Source organism: Capricornis sumatraensis, chromosome 8 (assembly GCF_032405125.1).
Source record: "Capricornis sumatraensis isolate serow.1 chromosome 8, serow.2, whole genome shotgun sequence".
NCBI lineage: Eukaryota > Metazoa > Chordata > Mammalia > Artiodactyla > Bovidae > Capricornis > Capricornis sumatraensis.
The window spans coordinates 74,869,382-74,888,622 of NC_091076.1; the positions used below are offsets into that span (position 1 = coordinate 74,869,382).

The window sequence follows — 19,241 nt, forward strand, 5'->3', positions numbered from 1 at the left end:
CAGGGAGCAGGGCTCCCCTCCTGCTGCGTCCAGTAGGAGCCGGGGATGGAGGTCAGGATGTCTTCATGTTCTCTTGCAGAACCAGGGTGGAGCCGGTGGCCGCGGGGTCACGCTCTCCCTGTGTGGGCATTGGGGGGGGTGGGGGGGGCGGTCAGCCACCCGGAAGCAGCTGGGTCCCCGGCACAGACATGCGGGCCTGAAGCCTCTGAGGGGCCGAGCGGGGGAGTTCTCTTACCGCCCCTGGGCCCATGTCCTCCGCGTACTTGAACTTCTTCTGCTTGTAGTAGTGCCTCTTGGGCAGGATGTGGAGCAGAAGGAGGTCACAGAGAACCGTGGCCTGAGGGGGCGGGTGGAGGACAGAGCACAGGGGCCTGGGGACAGGACCCTGCACGCCCCACCTCCGTCCCTGCTGACCTCGGGGCCCAGGCTGAGTCCTGTCTGGACTCAGGTCCCCTCCCACCTCTGTCCTGCCCCAGCTCTGGGCCTCGGTTTCCTCAGACAGGCTGTGGCTCTACGGAGGTGGGGTGGGCTCAGAAAGAGTGAACAACTTCGGTCAGGTTTTGGGGTGGGAGACTTGTTGCTGAGGTGTGGGAGGAGAGGGACTGACCCCAGCACAACGACCGCATGGCCTCAGCACTTACCACCCCGAAGATGCCAATCCCAGAGCCGATGGTGGTCATTGTGGGAATGATGTCAAACTTCCCAGCCTGGTGGCAGGGCCCAGGGGAAAGAAGGGTTAACGGTCAGAAAGGTCTGGTGGACAAGGCCTTCCTCAGAAGCCCTAAGATCAGGCCGGGGGCAGGGGGACCTCCCCACCCTCCAGTGTTTCCTGACCCCATAGCCCACTGCCCACGGTCCTGGCTTTGCATGGGGTTGCAGCCACTGGTCAGGAGCCCTGGGTTTTGACCTTGGCTCTGCCTCCCTGGACATGGGGAGTAGAGGGGCAGTGTATTCACAGGCTGGAAAGTCCTGCCCGCAACAGCACATTATCAGATATGGAAGTGCTGAATGAGGCCCATCCAATTTCCCATCACCTAAAACCATAGACACCCCAGAGACACCAGCAGGAACCAAGAATGTGTCTCAGGCCACCCTTCACACCAGAAACTCACCTTGCCGTCCACCAGGATGTCAAAGCGAATCCCAAACACCTTGAAGAGGTGCCGGTAGTTGGTCCCATTCTCCACAAAGTGCCTGGCAAACCTTGGGGAAGGGGAGAGGTGGCAGGAATGATGGAGAAACATCTTGGGTCGGAAGTTCCCAGAGCATCAGGAATGCTGGAGCCCTTATAGGTCCATGAGGAAGCCCCATGCCCCCCAGTATTATACAGAAGGGGACTTGTTGGCAGGAGTCCAAGCCTCATTCCAGGAATGCTGTGTTCAACCATCACCCTAACTCCTGAGGTTGGCAATTTCCCCAGCCAGTCCTGGCCAGGTGGGCTTCAAGGGAATGGAGAGCATCCCTGCTTGGCCAACCCCAGGAGGATGGGAGTTTCCCAGGCTTCTCTGCTCCCCTCCTGGGGATACCTGCTTGATCTCAAGGGATGAAGGGAGTAGAAAAACCCATGGGGCCCCAAGGAAGGAGGCACTGGTGGGGGCCCAGCAGGCACCTGAAGTTGAAGCCTTGAGACAGTTTTTTCTCCTCATACAGCCCATGGAACTCGTAGACGGGTTTGCAGTGCCGCACGTGCCAGTCCAGGTCACAGTGCCAGTCGATGGTGATGCCCACCACCCCACCCTGCCAGGGATACAGGAGCTCAAGATCCAGGGTATAGGATCAAGAAGTCCTGCCTGGTAACTGGTGCCAGCAGTCTCTTGAAGAGGGAACATTTTTGTTTAGTTGTTTGAGAAGAGACCCTGAGAAGCTGCTTGAGGGTTGAGGTCCTGTCACCCTCTCTGGCCCTAGCTCCCGCCCATCACACTCCAGTTTCTAGAATACACCAAATTCTTCCTACCTCAGGGCCTTTGCACATGCAGTCACCCCTCCCCCACCTCCCATTCCCACAAGGTTGCCTCTTTCTCATCCTTTGGTCACTTCTCCTGAGAGGCCTCCCCTAACCACCACCCTCAGTCTCAAATATGCCCCTGTGATTCCTTCTGAAGTGTTTTCTTCTAAAACATGTTTTACTTTATAGCCATATATTTATTCTCTGTGATTATTCACCCATGACCATAAACTCCACAAGGGTGGGACCGTCTCATTTGCACTGATTCCTGAGTCCTAGTGTGGGAGGCAAGGAAATCGCTATTGAATTAAAGAGTGAGTTTGTAGGGACTTCCCTGGTGGCTAAGACTCTGTGCTCCCAATGCAGGGGGCCCAGGTTCGATCCTTGATCAGGGAACATGCCAGAACTGAGAGTTCGCACGCTGCAACTAAAGAACCTGCTCGCCGCAAGGAAGATCGAAGGTCCCGTGTGACACAGTAAGACCCGGCATAGTCGGATAAATAAATAAGACATACTTTTAAAAGTAAGTTTGTAAAGACATGGGCTGGGAAGAAAGAACCTGAGAAAGGGAAGCTCCTCTGGGCAAGGTAAGAATCAGGGACAGGTGGGGCTGGGCTGAGCACAAGGAGAGTTGTGTCAGGTCAGAGCAGGCATGGAGCTAGGCAGGTAAACTGGAGGTTAGATGCTTGCAGACAATGGTGATGGGTGAGAAGTTCCCAGTGGGGGTGGCAGGGAGATTTTCAGGAAAGGGGAAAACTATAACATTCAGCTTTCTGGTCCTGTGTGTTGCTACAGAGTAAAACCCCTCCGGGGGTTGGCAAACTGAGGATTGAGGGCCAATTTTGTTTACCTATTGTCTGTGGTTGCCTTTGCCCTGGGTCGTTGGAATGGAGACCATGTGATCTGTGGCTCATACTTATTCTCTGGCCCTTTAAAGAAAGTTTGTCTACCCCCATACTAGTTAAAGGTATAGTGAATGAGGGCTTGCCAGGTGGCTCAGTGGTAAAGAATCTGTCTGCCAAGCAGGAGACGTGGGTTCGATCCCTGGGTCAGCAAGATTCTCTGGAGAAGGAAATGGCAACCCACTCCAGTACTCTTGCCTGGGAAATCCCATGGACAGAGGAGCCTGGCGGCCTACAGTCCATGATGTTGCAGAAGAGTCGGACCAGACTGAGCGGCTAAACAACCACCAATGGTGAGTGAGTTGTTTTGGGCGGTGATGTCACAGAAAGGGACTGATTTCCATCTCGGAGTCCTGCAGGAGCCTGATGATGTGAATCACGGGCAAACATGTCCCTTGGATGCCTCGGGCCAGGCAGCACTGAAGTGCCATCCTGTGTGGGAACTCACTTGACCTCAGGACAACCCCACAAGACTTGTACTATTGTTTTTCCCACTTCACAGGAGTACAAGCTCAGAAACACTGAAGGGAGGGAACTTGTCTGAGGTCATGTGGCTCGTTCAGGCCAGAGCCAGGATCTGAACCCAAACAGGCTGGTCTGTGCTCCTTATAAGGTTCCCCTCCTCTTGGAACCCCACGCGACTGCACGTCTGAGAATTCCTCCAGAATTCCCAGTAACCCCAGGCAGGCACAGGACTTCTCAAGGGCATGGACCATGGGATTTAAGTTGCTTTTATCTAATATTTAAAAGGCAGGACTTCCCTGGTGGTTCAGTGGTTAAGAATCCACCTGCCAGTGCAGGGGACATGGGTTTGATCCCCAGTCTGGGGAGATCCCACTTGCTGTGGGACAACTACGCCTGTGTGCTGCAACTTCTGAAGCCTTTATGCCCTAGAGCCCGTGCTCTCCGACAAGAGAAGCCACCACAGCAAGAAGCCTGCTCAGTGCAACTAGAGAGTAGCCTAAGCTCACATGCAGCAATGAAGACTCAACGCATCCAAAAATTAATTAATGAACAAAAAAGAAAAACAGCAGGCCCTCAGAAGACATCCAGGTCTCATCTGCCTACGGCCATTCATTCTGGGCACCTCCTCAGTGCCAGGTCCATGCCAGGGTCTGCCGAGGACACAGGCCTGCATCTCAGGGGCCCCAATATTAAGGGATAGGTCTGTATATATGGTCAGCCAGAACGAGGGGCTTGCGGGGATGGGGTGGTCAACTGGGCCTGTTAACCCAGGTCAAAAAATAAGGCCCAGTGATATGGGGTCCAGGCCTCCCCACACACCAGGCACTATACCTTCTCAGCCAAGGTGCTGAAATTCTGGCCTGACTCCTGTACCACGTAGCCGAGCTTGAAGACTGGACACAGAGGGTGCAAGGTCTTGTGAAAGAGGCAGGTCTTCATGTAGCGGGCATCCACCTCCTCCACCAGGTTGCGCCTGTGCGGGCAAGAAGGCAGCAGCATGCCAGCTGGAAGGGCACCCACCCTGCCCGGGAGCTCCGGGGGCCCCTCCCTCCCAGGTCCCAGAGACGCTCCTCCCACAGCCCTTGGAGCTGAAGGCAGCCGCCCCACATGCAGGAGCCCAGCCGAGCTTCTGCCCCCAGAAGGAAATCAACATGAGTGCAGGGTGACAGAGGTGACAAGCGGTGGCCTCCAAGGGCCTCCTGCGTCTCTGCCCACTTTTCCCACGAACCTGGTGACCTTGAAGCGTGGAAAGCTGATGCTGTTCTTGATGAAGAGAGTGAAGTTCTCGGCCTCTCGGAGAAGGGCAGGGCTGGAGGAGACCGCACTCACTCACCAGCCCCTCCCCAGGAATCCCCTGCGGGCCCACGGGAGCTGGCCTGGGGGGCTGGGACTGTGAGAACCCACAGGATCTTCCTGGGTCACCGAGGGGTGCGCATGCTGTAATGTGGACTCCCAGGCCCCTCGATCAGCGGCCGGGGCATCTTTGGCCTGGGTGGTACAGTTGGGGTGTGGGTGGGGTTGGAAGCAGTGGGGATAGACCCTTCCCAGAGCACAGATCCAGACGCCCCTCTATCTGGGCTGGGGACCCTGCTCCCCGCTCCCGGGAAGGACAGGGCGTTACCATGGGATGTTGTCGTCCACCTCCACGGGGCACCAGCCAAAGATCTCGCAGGTCTGCACGGTGTCGTTGAAGGCCACACACTTGCCTGTGCGGATGCCTGCAGCGAGGGTGGAACCCCTGGGTGCCCACCCCAAGCTGGGGCTGCAGAGGAGACTCCCCAGGCCCCACTCCTGGGAGCCCCCAGTGATGGGGCACCCAAGAGCAGAAGCATGAAGACAGACCTTCTGGGATGGGGGAGGCCAAGGTCAGGGTGGCCGGAGGGGAGGGGCCAGGAAGGACTTCCTGGTGGAGGAAGCCTGGAGCTGCAGAAGGGAACGGCCTTACCTTGGGCCTTTCTTTCTGCCTTTCCCGGGGTGCAGCCGCTATTATTTGTGCACGTGCCCCCTTCCGGGTTCTGGGGGAGGAGAGAGCTGCTGGCCACAGGCCCCCTGGGTTGGGTCCTGAGTAGATACACAGACATCCTACCCACCCCTGCCCCCAGGGCCCTAGGGATGGTGTGGGGCAGGATCTGAGATCCCTTCAGGGTGACCCTTGCTCACAGCCTCCTTTCCCCAGTCCCCCCACCGTCTGGACCCCTCTGGGCTTGTGCCCAGCTGTCTCAGGGCTGATGTCAGCTGGCAGGGATTGGGGGGGAAGGTGTTGGGGACTGGGCAGGCACTGAGGCTCAGCATCCTGCTTGACACACAGCTGGGAGGGAAGCCTCAGCTCTGCCAATGGTGGGCATCACTCTGTGTGGATCTATGCCTGAAATTCCATCATTATGGCCCCACAGGGAGGCTTAATCAAGCTTTCCCTCCAATACTCAAGGGGACCTCCTCTTCCACATCACTTTTTCCTGAAGGTTCAAGAAACAGGGAATGGGTAACAGTCCTCACCTCTGCACAGTGACCTTGAGCCTGCCGGGGGGTGGCGATAAAATTGGTCATGACCACGAAGGAGCTGTCCCCCTGGAAGTGAGAGGCAAGGGGAGGGCCAGACAGGGTTCTGAGCTGGGAGAAGAGCCCGGAGAACACCAGCATGGTCCCAGCCAGCCCCCGGAACCCACAGGACCCCCAGCAGCCTCTACACTCATGACATCAGAGTGGGGTGATGGCACTGGGCTGCATCTGTGCCTCATTCACAGGGAAACTGAGGCCCACAGGGAGGCGGGACAGAGCCTAACCCAGCTCTGAGACTGCACACCCTGTGGGTAGGAGGTGCCCCCCGAATAGTCAGCTCACCTGTGCTGGGAAGACGTAGTCGGCCACATCCCAGACCTGGGGGCCCAGGCTTGGGAGCTGTGTCACAGCCAGACCTTTGAGTTTAACAGACACACTGCTGATGAGGCTGCTCGAGGTCTGGTAGCCCTTCTCGTAGACAAACACCCACCTGGAGGGGGATGAGGAGGGCAGAGGGGCCAGAGCTGGGCAGGGCCACTCCAGGATGGCACGAGGCTGTGGGCCACTGCCACTTCCTCCCTCCTCCAGGGAGGGGAAGTCCTTTCCCTTCCCGTCCCCAAGGGCATCTCTGAGGCCACTCTACTCCTAAAGCTTCGTGTGGGGCTGGAGGCAGGTAATCTTCACCTGCCTTCCTGTGCTGGAGCTCCATCCTTCCTTTCACTAGGAAAATGCTAATTCCCAGGGAGAAGAGGCCCTGCATGTCTCTTTCAGCTTCTTTTCCAAGAGTAGGGTTTGTTGGAGGCCAAGCTCCTTGGGAGCTCATGCGGTAAAGAATCTGCCTGCAGTGCAGGAGACCTGGGTTCGATCCCTGGGTCAGGAAGATCCCCTGGAGAAGGAAATGGCAACCCACTCCAGTATCCTTGCCTGGAGAATCCCCATGGCCAGAGGAGCCTGGCGGGCCATAGTCCATGGAGTCGCAGAGTCGGACACGACTGAGCAACTAACACTTTCACTTTTCAAGCTTCTTGGACCCGTCTTCATCCCTATCTCCTTCCTTCCTGAGTCGCTCCCACTGAGAAGCAGCAGAGCATGGTGATGGCTGAGAGCCTGACCTTTGGTGTCCAAGTCCGGGCTTGCATTTCACAGGCTCTATGATTTGGGGAAGCTATTCAATTCCTCTCTGTTTCAGTTTCCTTGTAAAATGTAAACAACAAGAGTACCAACAGTACTTGTGCTGTGAGCCAATGCCTGGAAAAGCACTTAGAATGGAAACTGACATGGGGTAAGCGCTATATGGACAGACATTGCTGCTGCTGCTAAGTCACCTTAGTCCTGTCCAACTCTGTGCGACCCCTTAGACAGCAGCCCACCAGGCTCCCCCGTTCCTGGGATTCTCCTGGCAAGAACACTGGAGTGGGTTGCCATTTCCTTCTCCAATGCATGAAAGTGAAAAGCGAAAGTGAAGTCGCTCAGTTGTGTCCGACTCTTAGCGACCCCATGGACTGCAGCCTACCAGGCTCCTCCGTCCATGGGATTTTCCAGGCAAGAGCACTGGAGTGGGGTGCCATTGCCTTCTCCAGACAGATATTAGCTACTATTATCTCAGCCATGCTGGGAGCTCCTGGGGAGGGGGACTGAGTGGAAGGGAAGCCAGAAAGGGCAAATGGCCCTTTGAGGGACTTATAGCATCTGGCCCCAGGTGAGGCCCTGGTGGGAGTGGCTCAGGTTGGAGGCCTCCCAGCTTTCCTAGGAAATTCTGGCCTTCCCCTTCCAGCATCAAGAACCCCTGCTCTTGGGACTTCCTTGGTGGTCCAATGGCTAAGACTCCACGCTCCCAATGCTAGGTGCCTGGGTTCCATCCCTGGCCAGGGAACTAGATCCCACAAGCCACAACTAAGACTTCTCATGCTGCAACTAAAGATCCTGCATGCTGCAACGAACACCCAACTCAGCCACATAAATGAATATTTTCAGAAAAGAACCCCTGTTACTTTAGGTTCTTCATTTTTAATTTGGGAGTTTTCATGGGGCCAACCTCCTTCCTGGCCCCATGGTGGGGGCACATGACCACAGCTTGCTAAGCAATGTTCCATCGCCCTTGCAATGGCAATGGGTCTAAGCATGGGCACAGAATCCCGAGGAGTTTCAGCAATGAGGCCAGAATTTTTCTGAGAATTACTGGGAAAGAGACATCATCTCGGCTGGGTGGCTAAGCCAGGTGGTTACAAGACCAAAACTATGGTGAGTCATCTTTGTTATCTCACGGAGAGAGCAAGCCTGAGAATGAAGCCAACTTAAGAGAAAAGCCAGGCCAGGAGATGGAGAGGACTGGACTGCTGACAGTGCCGTTTGAGCACCTGGATCCTGCCATACCTGAAGCACGTTGAAAAATCTACTTCTGGACTTTCCAGTTACATGAGCTCATAAATTCTTTTCCTTTATTTAAGCCAGTTTGGGTTTGGTTTCCGCTGCTTGCAAATGAAGGTTCTGGAGAATACTCGTCTCCAGGGTGTGGTCCCCTTCCTTCAGGAAAGAATCTTGGCAATTCACTGTAAGAGTGTGAGTGTGAGTGTGTGTGTGTGTCCATGGTACCCATCAGAGTGTGTAGTCGTGTATCTCCAGGGCAAATCTGTGAGCACAACTGTGGCTGCGACTGAGTGTCGGGAGGTGTGTTTCTGCCTCTGTCACTGCTCACACTACCTTTAACCCACCTGTCCAAAGCAGAGCTCAAAATCCCTCTTCTGTCCCCCAAAACTCAGGCTCCAAGACTGGATTCTCCCGGCCCCTTATTCTCAGAGCCACTGCTGGCTCTCTGGGGGTGTCTCCCTGCTCCAGGCTCCAGGAGGGCAGCCCACCATGTCCTCCTCTCCCCTCCTAGAGTCCACTCCTCTCCTCTAAGCCCCTTCCTGGCCATCCCCCTCCCGGACGGCAGCCTGGTACTGGCCCCCAGGAACTTAAGCATGGTCACTGCTGCCCCCTGCAGGCCTCAGATGGTAACAGGCGAGGTCCAACAGAGGCTCCTACTGCTCAGCGTCCTGAGCCTGCCTCTCTGTCTCCAGCCTCACCAGGGAAGGTGGGCCATCTGAAGTCACTGTTGTCAGGGAAGATGGGGAGCTGCCCCATATTCTGAACTCACTGCAGAAGAGGTCACAGACCCGCCTCTTGGCAGCTCCCATTCCTGACATCTTAGCCTCATTTCTCTCTTTGCCCAAAACCAACTCCTCATGTAGAGATGGAAAAAGAGGCCAAAGGGAGTGTAAAATCAGTCCTGAATATTCATCGGAAGGACTGAGGCTGAAGCTGAAGCTCCAATACTTTGGCCTCCTGATGCGAAGAACCAACTCATTGGAGAAAACCCTGATACTGGGAAATATTGAAGGCGGGAGAAGAAGGGGACGACAGAGGATGAGATGGTTGGATGGCATCACCGACTTGATGGACATGAGTTTGAGCAAGCTCTGGGAGATGGACAGGAAAGGCTGGCATGCTGAAGTCCATGGGGTTGCAAAGAGTTGGACACGGTTGAACAACTGAATTGAACTGAAGGGAGTGTCCCTTCTGTGTCTGAGACAGACCCCAGGCTTGAAGCCCCCAGCCCAGGATTCTGCCCCTTTTTCTGCAGAGCGGCCTGGCATCAACATGTCTACCGGGAGCCACACCGAGGCTGTGCCCTGGAGCCAATGTTGCCACTCCCGGCTGTGTCTGCCCCCAGGGGCTGTCAGTCCCGGGAGGCCCAAATCTGGCCTCAGTGACCTTAGTTCTGATAATAACAGAATGACAATGGCGCCGTTTGGCTCGCCCCTCCAAAGCAGTGCTCACCTGGACTGGGTCTCGTAGTCACCACCCGAGGAAGGCCACCGGGGGGGCCTGATGCCAAAGAGACCAGCATCTTCAGAAGCCCCTCTTCTTCCAGAAATTCTCTTTCCCATTCTTTCCTCCTCACCCTCTGCAACACCCTAACCTGGTCTCTCTTCTCTAACAGCCCCTTGTGGGAGAGATCACATGGCGGAGCGGCTGAGAGTGCAGCCTCTGGAGCCGCAGAGGTCAAGGTTCAAGTACCAGCAGCGCCACTCACCAGTTGTGTGGCTTCAGGCTAAAGACTAAACCTCTCGAGCCCTGGATTTCTCAGTTAAAAAGGAAGTGAAGGCACCTGCCTCAGAGATGCTGCTGATGCAACAAATGCAGCCACTCACTGAGCCTGGGCCTCAAGAAGAGAAAGTGTCTAGGTGATTGGAGGATCCCCCCGTGAGTTCTCTTTAAGGAAATCAGCACAGTGCTTGGCATGCAGTTAGCCCATAAAAAACCAATCCTATTTATTTACGGTTTCTGGTCCTCCTTCACTAATTCCTCCTTAAATGTCAATCTGCCCCCGTCCCCTGGCTTCTATTCTGGGCCCAGGCAGAACCCTGTGTGCACTGCTGCAGGCACACTTTGTCCCTGATTTTCTATCTCCGCTTCTGCACTCTCCTCTGAGATTCAATCCCACACATTCATTTAGTCATTCAACAAGTATCTATTTATCAGGCCCTGTTATGTGCCAAGGACCGCTCTAGGCATGAAAAATAAAGAGAACCCAACAAACCCCAATTCTGCTCTCAAAGAGCTTATCCAAATGTTGAAGCTCCTGCTGTGAATATTCAGTGATACACATTCCTTCCCCTTGCCCTGGGCCCACCCTGCCTCCAAACGTCGTACAGTTGCCTCCAACTTAATTCGACCCTTTGGAAAACAGTCTGGAATTTCCTCGAAAAGTTAAATGCGGAGGAACTTCCCTGGTGGACCGGCGGTTAAGAATCTGCCTTGCAACGCAGGGGACACAGGTTCGATCCCTGGTCTGGGACTGAGATCTCACATGCCGCAGAGCAGCTAAGCCCGTGTGCCGCAACAGCTGAGTCCAGGCACCACAACCGGAGAGTCTACAAGGAAGATCTCGTGTGTGGCAACCAACACCTGAGGCAGCCCCATAAATAAATAGATAAATATTAAAAAAGAAGTCAAACATGAAATTGCCATTGACTCAGCAACTCCACTGCTAGTGAGAGAGTCAATTCCTAGGCAGTTTGATGAGAAGTCCGGGGTCCCTGAGAAGGAGGGAGGGGGCTGGGGTTCTTCAAGAGGAGATGGGGATCTGGAATTCTCAAGGAGGAGGAAAGGACAAACATCTTTTTTTTCTCTCTATTCCTTAGTCTTAGTCACATAAATCATTTTTTTTCCTTTAAGCCTGGAACTGATGATTACACAACAAACAGCTCAGTTTCAACTCTGTACTAAAGATTAGAGTTTCTCCTTCCTGAAAACCTTCTGGCTAATCCTGTTATCTTAAAATGTAAAATATGGGAGTGGGTCTAGTAAGATATTCACAATCTTGAGACATTCTTTTGATTTATTGTAATAACTAATTTAAAAAGTATATAACTCCCTTGCTTAGAATAGCGAGGGGGACACTCTCCGTCCCCCTTCTGATGCCTATGTCAGAAGCTCTCTCTGTCTGTTTTCATACTTTAATAAAACTCTGCTACACAAAAGCTCTTGAGTGAGTAAGCCTGGTCCCTGGTCCCAAAGCTAAATCTTCTTTGGAGATCAAGAACCTGACACCGTTCACCATAAGCTACTACCGGGAACTGAATACCCAAGAAAACTGAAAACATATCCTCATAGAAACTCATACACAAATGTTCACAACATTATCCACAAGCAGAAAGTGGAAACAACTCAGATGTCCAGCAAAGTGTGGAATTTCCGTATAATGGCATATTATCCAGTCCTGAAAAGGACTGAAGAACTGACACGTTATAACCAACATGGATGAACCTTGCAAACATGATGCTAAGCAAAAGAAGCCAGACACAAAAAGGCCACACGTTGTATGATTTTATCTACATGAAATATCCAGAATAGGCAAAGTAAGGGGTAAGGAGGTGCCATGGGGAATGATTGTTAATGGTATGAAGTTCATTTTCAGTTTAGTTCAGTCGCTCAGTCGTGTCCAACTCTTAACCCCATGAACCGCAGCACACCAGGCCTCCCTGTCCATCACCAACTCCCGGAGTCCACCCAAACCCATGTCCATTGAGTTGGTGATGCCATCCAACCATCTCATCCTCTGCCATCCCCTTCTCCTCCTGCCCTCAATCTTTCCCAGCATCAGGGTCTTTTCAAATGAGTCAGCTCTCTGCATCAGGTGGCCAAAGTATTGGAGTTTCAGCTTCAACATCAGTCCTTCCAATGAAGTTCATTTGGGGGTAGTGCAAATATTCTGGAATTAGATAGTGCTGATGGTGGCTCAGTGGTAAAGAATCTGCCTGCCAATACAGGAGACGCAGGAGACACGGATTCGATCCCTGAGTTGGGAATATCCTCTGGAGGAGGGCATGGCAATGCACTCCAGTATTTTTGCCTGGAAAATTCCATGGACAGAGGAGCCTGGCGGGCTACAGTCCATGGAGTCGCAAAGAGTTGGACACGATTGAGCACAATGGTTACACAACTTTGTGATTATACTAAAAACCACTAACTTGCATATTTTGAAAGGATGAATGTTATGACATGGGAAATCCATCTCAAAACAAAAGTTCAACTGGGCCAAACTGAACACCTCAACTCCGCACAGAACTTGCTTCTCCCCACAGAACTTGCCATCTCAAAACAAAAGTTCAACTGGGCCAAACTGAACACCTCAACTCCCCACAGAACTTGCAGGTGTCTTCATCCTGCAGGAAAGCGCTGTACCCATCCCAGCCCCCAGGCTCACAGCCTGGACGTGCGATGCTCACACCCCTCGCTCTGCCTCCTGCTCATATTCTGTCATGGCATCCCTCCCTCCTTCCTGTCTCCCCTTGGCTTTCACCAAAAGACCCAGAGAACTTTTTGTAGGGGGAGGGGCTGAGACACAAGAGGAGCTGGATCAGACTCCAGGGCAGCTCTGACATGGGACAGGGGGCGACAGGTCATGCGCTTGGTTGTACAGGGTGTAACCTTGGTCCACGCACTATTAAGCAGGCAGAGCATCCTTGGGGAGAGCCCAGACCAGACTCCAAGCCCAGGAAGAATTGTGTTCAGAGCTGCAGCCCACACTGGGGGCTCAGGGGTTAATCAACATGCAGACAAGTCAAGCTGATGATTTGTCTTTAAATGTTTTGAATGAGTCGCCAGCCTCTAAAAACGAAGAAATGTTCCTTTCACCCATAAATTCCAGTTTCCTACCGCTCTTGAGAAGCCGGGAACTCTGGCCATGCCGGTCACGTCGCTCAGTACCTCAATGGTGGGCAGAAGAGGCTGGGGGTGGCCACCCCCAGAGCGGGGCCCGCGGGATGACAACCTGTCTGCCTTGCTCACCGCTTCTTACTTGGCCTCACCTTCTCCTGTCATCGCTGCTGCTGCCTCTCAGATGTCCTGCCTCTGACGGCCCCACTCTACCCCAGCACCTGCCTGTCCTGGGCCTTCCCCTGTTAGACACCCTCCCATGGCCCCCCACCACATACAGAAAGAAGCCCATGCTCCTCAGCTCAGCGTTGAGAGGTCTCAGCCAGTGGCCGTGCTCGCTCCTCCCTCCCCTCTCCCTTGGCTCCCTTCATGATTCCCCAGCCTAGTCCTAGCGACTCTTTCGCTGTTCCCTCCCTGACCCAGGACCTTTGATCACACGCCCAGCTCCTGGACTGAGGTGGGTACTCAACCAGGCTCCACCAATCAGGATACTCCCTATCCTTGGCCACAATGATTAGTTCTGAGATGAGCACATGACCCAATCCCAGCCAATAAGAGTTGGACCTGGGACTTTAGTGGAACTCTGGAGGAGGAGATCAGAGTTGTGCCGCAGGGCTGCTGGTGGCCTTTTTTCTACTCTGCGGACAGAGAGTCGTCTTGAGAATGAGACCTCCGTGGAGGAAAGCAGAGCCGAGAAGAAGAGAGCCTGGCTTGCTTTGTTGGAGAACCCAATGAGACCAACCTGAATTCCTGAATTCCGTCCCATAGAATGTGCTGCTTCTGCACCCTCATCGTGGAGGATCCAGGCTTCAGCACTGATTTTTCAGTTACACAAACCAGTCAATACCCCCACCTCTTCATTTTGATTGGGTTTCTGTCAGTAGGAACCGAGAAGTTCCAGCTAATCCATCCCCAGCCTCTCTCTCTCTCCTGTCCACCCTGTACCCCACCTCTATCCCAGGGAACCTGACACAGCCCTAGATACAGAGGAGATGCTGTAGAAGTGTCCTCAGATACCTCTTTCCCTGTGATAATTTGTATCTCTCCTTATCTCTGATAGGTGCACTCCAGGATCAGAGGCATGTGACTTCAAGTGCTCCATATAGGGGCACACAGAAGGCCCATGGGCAAGCCAAGAGCAAGATTGCCTGGACTATAGCCTCCTGGCCTTTGCTCAAGCCTGGTTCTATCACTATGTCACCTCCTCCAGGAAGCCTTCCCAGACTCCCCTTCCCACATGACATTCACAAATCCCCTTGAGACCCACCTGTGTGTGCAGCCAGACCTCTCTTCTTCCCTGACCAGAGCAGGCCAGACAGGGACATGTCCCAGCATACCCCATGTATGGACCTGGGAGGTCATGAATGACAGCCCACTGCCAGCACACCTCCAGTATGGAGAGCTCATCACCTCCCAGGAGACGGCTCTAACTGTAAATTAACTCTGAATTTTAAATATTATTCCTTTATTCATTTATTTTTGTCTGCACTAGGTCTTTGTTGCTGCGTGCAGGCTTTCTCTAGTTGCAGTGAGCGGGGGCTACTCTCTAGTTGCAGTGCTGAGCTTCTCATTGCTGTGGCTTCTCTCGTTGTGAAGCACAGCCTCTAGGGTGCACAGACTTCCCTAGTGGCAGCTCACAGGCTCTAGAGTGCAGGCTCAGTGATTGCGGCACATGAGCTTAGTCGCCCCGAGGCATCTTCCCAGACTAGGGACTGATCCTGTGTCCCCTGCACTGGTGGGTGAATTCTTAACCACTGGCCCAACAGAGAGCTCCTAACCGTCTTACCATGCTCAATCGCTCAGTCACGTCTGACTCCCCTACCTACTGTGGACTGCAGCCCCCCAGGCTCCTCTGTCCATGGAATTCTCCAGCCAAGGATACTGGGGTGGGTTGTCATGTTCTCCTCCAGGGGATCTTCCCAACACAGAGATTGAACCCGTGTCTCCTGCATTACAGGCAGGTTCTTTACTGTCTTAACCACCAGGGGAGCCTTGGGAGGTGGGAGTAATTAAAGAAAGGCCATTCCTCTTCAGGAAAGAGCAAATTATTCAGCCTTCAGGCAACATCTTTAGAGGGTTTCCCAACCCCCTGCTCCATGAAACAGTTGAGAAACCGAGACCTCAATGGCTGTGGGTGCCTGGCTGAGCCGTCTGTGCAGTGATGGGAAGTGGCCAGATGAGGGAGCCAGAGACAGCAGGAGTCGCAGCCCCAGCCAGAGTTTGAGGGTCAGGTTAGGGGGTGTTTCAAAGGGACCCTGCCTTCCTCCCTCTGCTTTGTGACTTGGGCAGGTCAGTGCCCTTCTGTGAGCATGTTTCCTTTCCAAGATATCAAGGCCGACTTTGGAGCCACACAGCTGGATTATGATCCTGATCCTGCCTCTTTGTAGCTGTGAAAACCTGGCTAAGTCAGTGTCTGAGTCTTAGCAACCCTAAGGAGTGCACTCACTGGGGAGGGAGGGAGAGAGGTCCCCATCCCTGGAGGCATGTGTTCAGCACCGGGTGGTGCTCTGGGGCATATGCTGTAGCTGGGGGTGGGGTGGGAGGACTGTCCCCTTTCCTTCTGACAGTTTGTGACCAACACACAGAAGGAGGCATGGCGTTGCTCCCAGTGCTGACCCGGAAGCAGAAACAGGGAACCACAGGGGCCGCAAGGAGGACAACGTTTTCCCAGTCTCTAGGGGCGAGGGCTCGACTGGGCCCGGCTGGGCAACCCCTCTCCCAGGAGGGTCAGGAGTGTGGCTAACGGTGAACCCATTAGAGGGGTTCGCCCTCGTGAGGTGGGAGAGGAGGAAGCTGGGGATTCGGAGGCCCTGGTTCAAACTGGGACTGGAGGCTGACTTGCTGTGTGACCTAGAAATTCCACTGCTCCCCTCTGGGTCCGTTTCCCTCACAAGTTCAGTGACACTGCAGATATCAAATTGGTTTGTGGACAGAAGGCTGAGGCTGAAAGGTCTCGGAGGGCTGGTCTGTGGCCGTGCTCTACCTGCTCGGTTCTGAGGCTTCGGGGACCAGATGGAGCCGAAGTGAGGCTGTTTTGGATGATAAGGCCTGGGGGGACCAGGACTATGTGGTCGCCATTTGGCTCCTGGTCAGCCCGCCCTGGTTTGGTCTCACGGCAAAAATGGGGATGTGGAGACCAGAAGGGCAGGGTTACTGGTACCCCAGATCCCCCAGCAGGGGCTGAACCCCCTTCAGTGGCCCTGGGGCCTCCGGGAGCCCTCTGTGGGGTCACTGTAAGTGCACCTGCCCCCTACCCTGCTGACCGCCCCCCTACCCACACACCAGGGCACTCAGGCCCAGAGACACATCCCACAGCCACACCCGATAAGCAGGTGCCCAGACACATGAAGGCACATTCACCCCACGCAGAGCTCTGGGTATGCCACACATGCACCCACACACCACGCATGTGATCACACAAGCACCTGCTAAGATACCCAGGAAGATGGCCTTTGCGTGGACCCCGGAACAGCAGCCCATAGGTGAGTCCCACCTACTTCTGCCCCTGCAGCCCTGGGAGGGTGGGATAGGTCCCATGATGCCCAGAAAGGGGCTGTCATCCCCAGGGCCAGAACCGACTTCCGACCTTCGTGTGACATGGCGCCTTTAAGGCACCAAGTGTTCTGAACCTGCAGGTGTCTCTGCTCAGTCTCGAGCAACCCAGAACGCCTCTAGTTCAGGCAGGCAGATGGGAGCAGGGTCTATCCCATGCTGGCTTGTAAGGTGGGGCACTGCCTCCATCCCTCAGCAGTGCATTGGGAGGTCACAGGTGGAAGGGCTCTGTGGGAAGCCACTCGAGGGAACCGTTAGCTGTGAGTCAGTTCCTCAGAGCCCAATGGCTTAACCTCTTGTCCCCATATGACTGGGAGCAGGGCTGCCCCTCATCCCTGCGTCCCTGTCTCGGCAGCAGGTTAGCAGGTTCCCATTCCTTCTGAAGGGCACCAGAAAGGTTTGTCAGGAGGGATGACAGCCACGAGAGAAAGAAGGGCTCTCTGGGGCTCATGGGAGGCATCGCAGAGCCTGGAGGACAAGCCCTGGCTGGGGGCTGGTGATGGGGGACAGCAGGGAGGGGGGTCCACACTCACCCAACGACGTAGACCAGGACCACGAGCTGGATCAGGCGGAAGACGACGCCCACCTTCTTGTTGCGCACAAGCACCATCCGGGGGGTGTCATACTCGAAGAAGAAGGCAGCCAGCTCATCCTGGATCCGCTGCGCCATGGTGGCCAGGCTGGGGGCTGAGAACCGAGCCCCTTGCAAAGCCCTGGCTCCCCAGGGGTGAGCCAGGCGTCAATACTCACAGCGTCTACAGAGGTGAAGCTTCTAGGGCTTCCCCAGCCCCTCACAAAGAGCAGGGCGGAACAGGTGGGCCCAGAGGTCAGGAGTCAGAGGTCGGTTGGCAACACTTGAGTTGGATGGGAGCGTCCTTGGGTGGTCAGAGCTGCTCTTGGCCCCTGGCAGGCGATGGACTGTGGGCCAGCCGTGCCTGTGGACAAATAAATTCCCAAAGATAGATGGGGGCGGGGCTGGAGGGGGGCCACCCAGGCCCAGCCCCATTGCCCCTCCTGACTCGGCCTGGGCGGCCCGGCTGGGCCTCCGGAAACAGAAGTTGTTGGCAGGAAACCATGGGCCACACGTCATAAGGCAAAGATAAAGCCATCAGCCCCCCACAAACCTGGCAGAAGAGAGCTGGGGGCTCAGGCCAGGGCCTGGCTGGAGTGGCCTCTGGCAGAAGCCCTCCCCACACCAGGGACTCCTCCCATATCCAAACATCCTTCCTGCCCTCCCTTGGCCCCCAGATGGAGCACGCAGGCCCTGGGGGTCTGCAGCCAGGAGGGCAGAGAGGAAAGAGGGCTGCTTCCTGGCCGGCTCCCTGACACTTGCTGAGCCCGAGGCAGGACCCCCACCCCGACCTCCCAGACTCCCTTCCATCCATCTGCCCCTCTGGATCTGAGCCTGGCCTGTGCCCAGTCAACTTCAGCGCTGGGCTGGCATCTCCGACCTCCCACTGCTCCTGTCCTGGATTCACCTCCACTACCCTGAAACCAGCATTTCTGGGTACCTGGGTGCAGGTACCCAGACAGGATAAGGGCTACATCTATTACATGTCATGGACGGGCTCCCTGAGCCGAGCTCGGAAAGCCTGATGTGAGACTGTCTCGGTGCCCACTCCCAGCTCTGCTGCCTGCTAAAGGGCCTGGCACCTTGCCTCACCTCCCTTCTTCCTCCTCTGTGAAACCGGGAGTTAGTGAGCTTTCTTCATAAGTCGAAATCCCGGGGATGGGTCCTGACAACACTGAGGACCAAGAAACTGAGGTGGCTCTTGAGCTTGGGGTGCAGCCCCTCTGCAGTCCCTGCACACGCCCCCAGCCCAGGCTCTGAACACAGGGGTCCCCGGGGGCTGGGCTGGGTTGGGGCAAGTCCTGTGTGAGCTCTCAGAACACCAGAGCTGGAAGCTTCCCCGCAGCTCCGCCTCATTCTGCAGGTGAGGAAACCGGAGCTCAGAGAGGAGAAGTGAATTGCCCAAGCTCACCCTGCATGGTACAGAAAGCCCCCGCTTGAAGCAGGAAGGTCTCCCTGGCCCTCCCTCAGCCCAGGCAGGGTGTTCTCAGGGTTCCCTCAGCCCTTCCCCCTACCCTGTCCAAGCTGCCCCACCCTGAAGTCTGATAGGAGTCTTCTTCCTGGCGGGGCTCTAACTGGGAAATCACTCTGGGCCCGGAGCCAGGCCCCAGGGCTGGGAATCCCAGCCTCTTGTCTGGGTAGAGCAGCCTTCTGGACAGCAAGAGACCCCCCACCCAGAGGGCAGGCCTGCAGCTCCTTCCAGCTGGCCCCCCAACCAGGCCAATCACCCCCATTAAACAGACTTATCTTGTGCAGAGCACCCACCAGTCTCAGGCTCAACTCTTGTCCAATGATGCTACCTGCAAGAGGGCCTGGCGAGTCCACTTCCTGGGCTTTTCTAGGAAAGTCCAGAGATGCTGGGAGGCAGAGCTGTGGTAGCCACATCCCTTTGGCTTGATCTTGACCCCAGACGAAAGGATCTGTCCTCTTCCCAGCTGACCTCATGGCCCTTGGACTAGCAGGCCCTGGACATGAATTGCTTGCGATGGGAGGTGGGGTGCTGGATGCTGGCACTGAGTCTGAACCATTTCAGGAGGGTTGCTGGGACTGGATGAGAGGGTGTGGTGGGGGAAAGGAAGGGAGCAGAGAGGAAGATGAGAAAGGA

At 55.1% G+C, this 19,241-nt stretch overlaps 1 protein-coding gene across 1 annotated transcript; it reads right to left on the reverse strand.

Annotated features, from left to right (window-relative positions):
* Window positions 1-6: 6 nt before the first annotated feature.
* Window positions 7-17,236, reverse strand: P2RX1 (purinergic receptor P2X 1). The gene is made up of 12 exons (XM_068976651.1): window positions 17,100-17,236; window positions 6,154-6,301; window positions 5,809-5,880; window positions 5,258-5,327; window positions 4,934-5,030; window positions 4,541-4,621; window positions 4,144-4,285; window positions 1,610-1,737; window positions 1,113-1,203; window positions 642-707; window positions 236-337; window positions 7-118 (listed from the first exon to the last, which is right to left on the reverse strand). The coding sequence occupies exons 1-12, from the start codon at window positions 17,234-17,236 to the stop codon at window positions 53-55; spliced, it is 1,200 nt and encodes a 399-aa protein (XP_068832752.1). The 3' UTR covers window positions 7-52.
* Window positions 17,237-19,241: the final 2,005 nt, after the last annotated feature.

What these genes read in the sequence shown, in the direction of transcription:
- P2RX1 (XM_068976651.1), bottom strand. Translation starts at nt 17,236, where the DNA reads ATGGCGCAGCGGATCCAGGATGAGCTGGCTGCCTTCTTCTTCGAGTAT. An exon ending in CTCAAGGTCACTGTGCAGAG is followed by an intron (nt 5,328 to 5,808) that starts GTGAGGACTGTT and finishes CTCCTCCCCCAG; the next exon opens with AACCCGGAAGGGGGCACGTG. An exon ending in TCTCAAGGCTTCAACTTCAG is followed by an intron (nt 1,204 to 1,609) that starts GTGCCTGCTGGG and finishes CCCTTCCCCAAG; the next exon opens with GTTTGCCAGGCACTTTGTGG.